This window comes from Otolemur garnettii, unplaced genomic scaffold (assembly GCF_000181295.1).
Source record: "Otolemur garnettii isolate 467f Iridium unplaced genomic scaffold, OtoGar3 scaffold00038, whole genome shotgun sequence".
Lineage (NCBI taxonomy): Eukaryota > Metazoa > Chordata > Mammalia > Primates > Galagidae > Otolemur > Otolemur garnettii.
In genome coordinates, this window is record NW_003852433.1 from 5,113,472 (window position 1) to 5,122,720 (window position 9,249).

A 9,249-nucleotide genomic window follows, 5' to 3' on the forward strand; every position below is an offset into this window, starting at 1 on the left:
AAAAAAAAAAAAAAAATTAACCTCGTTATAATTCGGTCTCCTTCTTCAGGGATGGGGACCCTGCTGCCTTAAGGCAAAATGTGGCCTTTTGATGGAATCCAAATTTTGCAGAACAAATCCTTTTATTAAAAGAGGTGCAGCAAAAAAATATGAAGCTTTTCTTGCCTCTTTTGGTGCTTAAAAAAGAATTTTGAAGTCAGAAGGCTGCGGGTTCCCCACTCCTGCTGGATGAGCCAATTTTCCCAGGACCCGTTCACATGTGACCAAGTTACATGTTAAGGTTTAAGATCAGCACAGCTGGGAGACTAAATCTTAGAGAAGGTAATAGGAACATTGAGACTTTTTCTGATCAATCCAGCATTCTCATTCTCACATTGTCAAGGATCATACATTGAACCAGATGAATGAGGGGCATTTTTTTTTTATGATTTAAGCTCATACCCTTTACCTGTCTTTAGCACCTTCTCCTGCTTGTGGACAAATGGTATAACACATTTGGGACAAACATTTGCTTTAACTGTTAGACGATATGTGTATATTTTTTGAGACAGAGTCTTCCTCTGATGTCCCAGGTAGAGTGCAATGGTATTATCATACCTCATTGCAACCTTAAACTCCTGGGCTCAAGTGATCTTTCTGATCCTCCTGCCTTAGTCTTCCTAGGTAGCAGGGACTACAGGCACGCACCACCATGCACAGTTAATTTTTTCTAATTATTTTTAGAAATGCAGGTTTCACTCTTGCTCGGCTGGTCTCAAATTCCTGACCTCAAGCCATCTACCCACTTTGCCCTCCCAGAGCAGTAGGATTATAAGCATGAGCCACCAATCCCAGCCTAAGACAATCACTTTATTTTAAATGGAGTATGTCTCATATGAGGAAATTTGTCCCTCTTTATTTCTAGCTTTCTTCACAGTAAGGAGAGCAGATAGCTGTAGTATCTAGTTTTTAGTGTAGGATTGAAAAAATAAGGCTTAATATTGTGTTCCTTTTCTAATTCTTCTAATTTTTCTGTTGACTTTCTTGTCTTTCCCAAATTACTGCATGACATCTTAATGACTCCCATGGCTCCTACTTCTTCTCCTCTGTACTCTTAAAGAAGCCAGGGTGATTTCACCTGCTTAAAACTCTTCACTAGATTTCTGGTTTACTTAGAATAAAATCCAAACCCCTTACCATGGTCAGTAAGGCCCCACAAGCTCCTCTACAACCTCATCTACCTTCTCGTCCTCACTCACTCATCTTCAGCCTCCTCTCCGATCTTGGAAGAAGCATCCCTTCCCACTTTAGAGCTTTTGTATTGCTATTTCCGCTGCCTGAGGCACCTCAGCCCCAAAATGTGCACATTGTTGGCCTCTCCTAAGGTTCAGCTCAAGCATCACCTCTTCAGCAAGGCCTTCCTTGGCGCTTCCAAACCAAATCGCCACTTCTCTCCTTCATGTATTTATTTTTTATTTTTTATTTTTTTAGAGACAGAGTCACTTTGTCACCCTCGGTAGAGTGCCGTGTAAATAACCTCAAACTCTTGGGCTTACGTGATTCTCTTGCCTTAGCCTCCCAAGTAGCTGGGACTACAGGCGCCCGCCACAATGCTCAGCTATTTTTTTTGTTGTTGCAGTTGTCATTGTTGTTTTAGCTGGCCCAGGCTGGTTCGAAACTGCCAGCTTCTTGGGCTTAGGTAATTCTCTTGCCTCAGCCTCCTGAGGAGCTGGGACTAGAGGCTCCTTCATGTATTCTTTATTGCAGTATCTGTTGCCTCTTATTCACAGCACTTACACTATCTGAAATTATTTTATTTGTTTACTTATTTATTGACTATCTCCCCAACCAGACTATATATTCCAAAAAAAGTAGGGATGTTTTCTGTCCTGTTCATCACTGTGATTCCAGTGCATAGCACAAAGTAGACCTTCGCTAAAATATTTGTTACACGAACAAATGGTTTTTTGACTGGTTCCACTGTCATTTGCACAGTTGGGTTGCTTGACACTATGCCTTAGTTTTCCCAGCTTTAAGATGATAATGACAATATTTGCCATCTAACTCATTTTTAGCATAGAGAAAAACTAAGTTGTATTTGTATTTGGAAAAATTAGTGCTGATAATGTAATGATGTGAAATAAACCGATATGTAGGAAGTGGTTATATGAAGAAAATGTTCCTTGATTATTATCAGGTAAGATTCTAGATTTCTTTTCTAAATTAGTTTCTTTCTCTATTCCTTTTGGTTTTTCTAGAAAGTGACCGAAATATACCAGTTCAAATTCAAATACACAAAAGAAGGAGCCATCATGGATTTTGACAGGTAGAATCTAACTGTTTAATAAACACGAGAAATAGGATTGAGGTAAACATAAGTTTCTTGAGGCTGGAGAAAGGTCTTATACTTCTTTTGTAATTTCCCCACAAACCCTACTATATAATAAGAACCCTACTATATATAAAAAGAGGCTATAGTAATTGTTTAAATTTCTGAAATCCATAGACTAGGTTAGTGGGAATAGAGACAATGTTGGGCAGCATAGCAGTAGAAATTCTATTAATAAGGCTGTCTGAGTGGTAGTTATTGAAGAACTCTATAAGGCTCTGTTTAGTCATTAATCTGAAGTTTCTCATTGCTATGCCAAGATATTGATTGTCTCCACCCTTAATATAGCCAGAGTGGGCCTGGGGTAGATAAAGCCCCTGCACCGTTTGCCTACATACACAAATATTCTCATCTGTTTACTCTAGAATGTCATACGAATAACATTTTCTATGTGTGTGCCTGTATGGAAAAGAGTGGAAAGCATTGCCTTTTCTTATTAAGTCTAAAACTCATGTTTTAGATATACTAATGGGTTCAATAGCAAAGACAACGTTCCTTGTGCAGATGGAGATGTTTTATTGAAGAGCATCATTTATTTTTCTCCCAGTACCTTTAGGATTCAGATCAACCAGGAGGCATAGAGAGCTGAGTATTGTTGATGAGATATCATAGTAGGGAAAGGTGCAGGGATAGTGAGAAGCCCTGGATAGTTTAAGACAAGGGGGATGAGTGTCCCTGAAAGGAATGACTCTGAAAAGAAATGTGCCCTAATTCTGTCTATCTATCTACCTATATCACTTTGTCACCCTTGGTAGAGTGCCCTTTTGTCACAGCTCACAGCAACCTCAAACTCTTGGGATTAAGCCATTCTCTTGTCATAGCCTCCCAAGTAGCTGGGACTATAGGTGCCCACCAGCCAGAACATCCAGCTATTTTTAGAGACAAGGTCTTGCTCTGGCTCAGGCTGATCTTGAACTGGTGAGCTCAGGCAATCTACCTGCCTCAGCATCCCAGAATGCTAGGACTACAGGTGTGAACCACTGCGCCTGGCCTCTGCCTAATTATCATCATTTACTATGAGCATGAGGATTTCTTTCCAAGATCCACTTCTCATTTGTAAAACCTACAGACAACACTAAGATCTGAAGAGAAAGTCACTTCCAAAAATGGGAATTAAAATATTATTCATCATTAGCTAACATACAAGTGTATGTTTATAGCTTATACAGCACTTCTTATACATTTTTGTCTCACATAAAACAGTAGGCTTTTACTCTCCAAAACTCAAATATAATTACTACTGATGACTGGATTAATCTCTTTTGTTTTGAAGGCACATATGCCAAGAGGTAAGCAGCAAAACAGAAATGGTGGAATCTTTTACATACTAAGGAGGAGAGAAGGTAGTGCAGATTACTAATTTCCTAAAAACCAAAGGTTGGCATTTGCTTAAATGGGAGTCCTGAATATGATTTCACTGATGCATCCCAGAGGATCCCAGGAGTTACAAGACTCTGGTTACCTATTTTCAAATTGGTTAACTCCTTATAGACAAAACTTTAAGTTGTCAAAAATTGGAAAAGGAGCTAATATATTCACTTAATAAATGTTTGCTTTATGAATTCACACTGCCTCCAAAGATGAGTTTGGGGGAAAACCAACGGCTTGATTACATAGGATTATTTTTCCTAGGTGATTTATTGAATGCTTACTTTGGGCGACACAGTGGGAAAATATACTGTTTTAGTAGTCCTCCCCAGAAACTACTCACATATGTGAAGCAAATTAGGGAAGAAAACTTTGGGGAAAAATGAAAAAGGTTTTGAATTAGAAAATAATTTAGTCCAACTTCTCCATTCATTCATTAATTCAATAATTGTTTATGGAATTGCTGGACACCAAACTCTGTACCGTGCAGGTGAATGATATAGCCACTTAATAGTCTAGAGAGAGACAATTACTCTGAGGCCAAGGTGAGAGGATTATTGGGGAGAGACTTCCTTGAACAGATGGCATCTGAGCTAGGTATTAAAGGATGAATTTGAGAGAGTCAGGAAGAGAAGTAGAAGAGCACAATACAAGCAAAGTAAACAGCACATGCAAATACATGTGGATTAGAGAAAACTGGGTAGTAGTTGCAGGTGAAGGTATGATTGGTCATGAAAGGCATTGGGCATACTACCCTTGAATAATCAAATTAGTATGGTAATCCATGACAAGAGTGAGGAGGGGATACCTTTGAAGAATAATCAGATGGTAGAAAGGCCCAGAGCTGGATTTTGATTTTATGCCTGGAGAGCTGTAGAAATGTCTGTAAGCTCATCTCACAAATTGAGCTAACTGATCTAGAATGTGTCTAAGTGATTTGACTGAGGTCAGTTAGCTAATTAGCAGCAGAGCCAATATTAGGTACCAGATCGCTTAACCAAATCCATCGTTCTCACTACTATGGCATGTGGTTATTTGTAAATCAACTTAAAAAAAAGGTCATAAATGACTTATGGGTCTTTACTTAAGAGAAATCTTTTCTATATACATTGTAAAAAGTACAACTGTTCTAATTTACATTCTAAAAATAGTCTCAAAATATCCTGATATTTAATTTGTATTTATTTATCATATAGTCAAAAATTTTGTTCCTTTTCAAATAGATTGTCAATGTTGTATATGATTAAGAAGTATGCTGTTTTTCTATGTGGTTACAGCAGCACCACAAGCTTTGAAAGTGGGACAAACAGTGAAGATGTTAAGAAAGCCAGTGTTCTACTGATCCGTAAATTGTATGTACTGATGCAGAACCTTGGACCTCTTCCCAATGATGTTGTACTTACTATGAAACTCCACTACTATAATGCAGGTAAGTGGAGACCTTTAATCAAACTTTTTCTTCAGTGCCAAACTAATGTTTTATATTAGTAGAAGAATTTTGCAAGCATCTGAAAAAGTTGTCTGTTGCTACACATGAAAGATTAATCAGACCTGATCTATTGAAACTCAGTTTTCATGGCCTTTTGCCTTTTTCATTTTCCAGTGACACCAAATGATTACCAACCCCCTGGGTTCAAAGAAGGGGTAAATTCACACTTCCTGCTGTTTGATGGGGAGCCTGTCAACCTGCAAGTGGGCTTGGTCTCCACTGGCTTTCATAGCATGAAAGTAAAAGTCACGACTGAGGCTGCCAGAGTATCTGATTTGGAGGACAACCTCTTTCAGGAGAATAGCACTACTGAGATTGCCCATGAGGGTCTAGACTGTGATGAGGAAGAAGAGGAATGCAACAGTCATGTAAGGCAAAGCTTTAGTGATCCTCCATTGCTTTGGTTAAACACTGTTGACTTGTTTCAGTGCCTATATGGGCCATCTCACATGAAAGATGCCAGATATAAAAGCTGAAACAAAACTAGTCCCTGATGTCTAGAAGTTTTAATCTAGAAATGTATAGTCTTCAAGAATGTATAGTCTTCTATACTTTATTAGATGAAATTGGCCAGGACGACTAGGGAAAAAAAGATTTTCTAGTATATTTCTTTTATTAAAGGTTCCCATTAATTTAGAAAATTTGAAGTTTTTTTCCTTTCATTTATAAGTTACATAATTTTAGGATTTAAAACATTATTCTGGTGGTGTCTGTAACTCAAGCAACTAAGGCGCCAGCCACACACACCAGAGTTGGCAGGTTTGAATCCAACCCGGGCCTGCTAAAACAATGACAACTACAACAACAACAACAACAACAAAAAAAAATAGCCAGGCATTGTGGCGGGCACCTGTAGTCCCAGCTACTCGGGAGGCTGAGGCTCCTTAAGCCCAGGAGTTTGAGGTTGCTGTGAGCTGTGACGCCAAGGCACTCTACCCAAGGTGATATAGCTTGAGGCTCTGTCTCAAAAAAAAAAATTATTCTGAGTATTAATACTCATTGGAAGTATAAATCAGCTCTTGGTGATTGGGTAATGGGGTGAGGGGTGTTTGGGCAAGATAAAGTTTATGAACCTAAAGTAGAGTGAAAACACTGTGAGAGACAAGCTCTGGGGCTAGATCATTGGGGAAAGCCAGGGATTTGTAGCCATTGCATCCAAAGAGGCAGGGCTCTTATTCCACCAATAGAGACTTAGGATTGGATACTTGCTAGGATCTCCTTATGCCCTCAGTAAATCCACATCCTTAACAGGCTGATGTCTGGATAACGTTTGCTGTATGCTAACATTGTATTAAAAGGTTCTGAGTTGGGACATACTTATAACCCTGACTCAATTTGTACAAAAAACAAAGCATGTAACATTTACCCCCTAATATTCTGGGAAAAAAAAAAAGAAAGGGTTCTGCCTTAGACACAAAAAGTTCAGATTGTTTAATGGGAAAATATTTTAAAATTAGAATAACTTGTTTGCTTGAGATAATTTGAGTCGAGTGGTGTCAGTGGCTCAGTGGGCAGGGCACCGAGGGTGGCAGGTTCAAACCTGGCCCCAGCCAAACTGCAACAAAAAAAATAGCCGGGCGTTGTGACAAGTGCCTGTAGTCCCAGCTACTTGGGAGGCTGAGGCAAGAGAATCATCAAAGCCCAGGAGTTGAAGGTTGCTGTGAGGTGTGTGACACCAGGGTACTCTACCAAGGGCAATAAAGTGAGACTCTGTCTCTACAAAAAAAAAAGAGAGAGAGAGATAATTTGGGTCCTATTAAAGATAGATGACTGTACTAGGTAACTTCCGATGTTTCCTTCTTATTTTTTAACTCTGTGTTACATGTAATACAATTAAGAGAGGTTCTAGTTTTAATTTAATTAATATAAATAATATCACCAAACTCTTTTTTTCGTTTTTAGTGTTTTCACAATGACAGACATGAAAATGGCTTTAGACTTTGGTGCAATGTTTTTCTTCTGATTCTGCTCAAAGAAGTTATAGCTAACATAGAAAGGTTTTTTTTGTTTGTTTGTTTTTTTGAGACAGAGCCTCAAACTATCGCCCTGGGTAGAGTGCTGTGGCATCACAGCTCACAGCAACCTCCAACTCCTGGGCTCAAGCGATTCTCCTGCCTCCGCCTCCCAAGTAGCTGGGACTACCACCACAACGCCCACCACATCGCCTGGCTATTTTTTTTGGTTGCAGCCGTCATTGTTGTTTGGTGGGCCTGGGCTGGATTTGAACCTGCCAGCTCAGGTGTATGTGGCTGGCACCATAGCTGCTTGAGCCACAGGTGCTGAACGGAAAGATTTAAAAAAGAAAAGTTAATAAAAGAATATTGGGCCGGGTGTGATTGCTCATGCCTATAATCCTAGCACGTTGGGAGTCTGAGGCAGGTGGATTGCCTGAGCTTAGGAGTTCGAGACCAGCCTGAGCAAGAGCAAAACCCCATCTCTAAAAATAGCTAAGAGCTGTGGTGGGCACCTATTGTCCCAGCTACTCAGGAGGCTGAGGTAAGAGGATCACTTGCACCCAAGACTTTGAGGTTGCTGTGAGCTACGGTGCCATAGGACTCTACCGAGGCCAACAAAGTGAGACTCTGTCTCAAAATAAAAATAAAATAAATTTTTAAAAGAAAATGTTTCAGCTAGATTTTTACCTTTTAAATATTAAAAATCTATTTCTCTTTTACCAAGTGAAATGAAAGACGGGCAGCCTGAGAAAGGATAGTTCAATTGATAGATTAATAAGGTATGTGATAATACTTCTCACGCTATATTTAGTAGAAAGTATATGTGTAAGATCTGGACTCTGTGGCAAACTCAGTTTATTGAAGTTCTTCTCACAGGCAGCCAGCCATATGAGAGAACTTACTAAGCCAAGTGAAGTGCTTACTGACATTCTCCCACAAGGATTTTTATTGTATTTCTTCATGAAATACACACACAAACACCCACATACATATATATACACGCATACACACGTGGAAACTTTATTGCTTTAAAAAATTATTTTATTTTGAAATGTATCATGCAGAGAGTACATAAAAATATGTACCATTTACATATTATTCTCATTAACAGAATAACGAGAACATCCATATACCCTTTGTTTAGCTTAAAAAGCAGAACATTGCCATTACCTTAGAACCCACCATGAGCCCCTTCCCCTGATTGCACCCACACCCTCCAAAGTTAACCATTGTCCTGACTTTTCTGATAACTCTTCCCTTGCTCTTCTTTAAAATTTGAGTGTATCTGCTTGTTTTAACATTATATAAAATTAATCATACCCTGAGTTTTCTACAATTTTCTTCCTTTGCTTGACCATCAAAATTGACATTCATTGTGTATGATTGTTGTTTTTTCCTTTTCACTACTGTAGACTACTATTTATTTATTTTATTATTTTTTTGAGACAGAGTCTCACTTTGTTGCCCTGGGTAGAATGCCATGGTATCATAGCTCACAGCAACTTCAAACTCTTGGGCTCAAGCAATCCTCTTGCCTTAGCCTCCCAAGTAGCTGGGACTACAGGTGCCTTCCACAAGTCCTGGCTATTTTTTAGAGACATGATCTCTCTCTTGTTCATGCTGGTCTCCAACTCCTGAGCTCAAGCAGTCCATTGGCCTTGGCCTCCCAGAGTGCTAGGATTATAAGTGTAAGCCACTGTGCCTGGCCATTTTATGAATTTGGTATGGCCTGAGTGTATTGTGAAGATGTACCACAAAAAAACTAAAATGTAAAATATCTCAATTTTTATATTGATCACATGTTGAAATGATATTTTTTTATATATTGGGTTAAATGAAATATTAAAATTTAATTTTATCTTTTTATCTTCACTTTTTTTGAGACAGAGTTTCACTGTGTCACCCTCAATAGAGTACTGTAGCATCACAGCTCACAGCAACCTCAAACTCTTGGGCTTAAGCAATTCTCTTGCCTCAGCCTCTCAAGTAATTGGGACGACCAGTGCCCACCACAGGGCCCAGCTATTTTTTAGAGACAGTATCTCTCTCTTGCTCAGGCTGGTCTCCAA

At 39.1% G+C, this 9,249-nt stretch overlaps 1 protein-coding gene across 8 annotated transcripts in view; it reads left to right on the plus strand.

The window, feature by feature from the left end:
- HORMAD2 (HORMA domain containing 2) overlaps positions 1 to 5,866 on the plus strand; it is a 43,452-nt gene extending 37,586 nt beyond the window's left edge. For 7 of the 8 annotated variants that reach the window (XM_012805274.2, XM_023513255.1, XM_023513259.1 and 4 more), the window contains 3 exons: positions 2,238 to 2,305; positions 5,014 to 5,165; positions 5,340 to 5,866. In XM_012805274.2, coding sequence (XP_012660728.1) covers positions 2,238 to 2,305; positions 5,014 to 5,165; positions 5,340 to 5,701 — 582 coding nt within the window. In that variant the 3' untranslated portion in view covers positions 5,702 to 5,866. The remainder of the gene's footprint in view (positions 1 to 2,237; positions 2,306 to 5,013; positions 5,166 to 5,339) is intronic. The other variant, XM_012805278.2, reaches the window with a different exon arrangement.
- Positions 5,867 to 9,249: the final 3,383 nt, after the last annotated feature.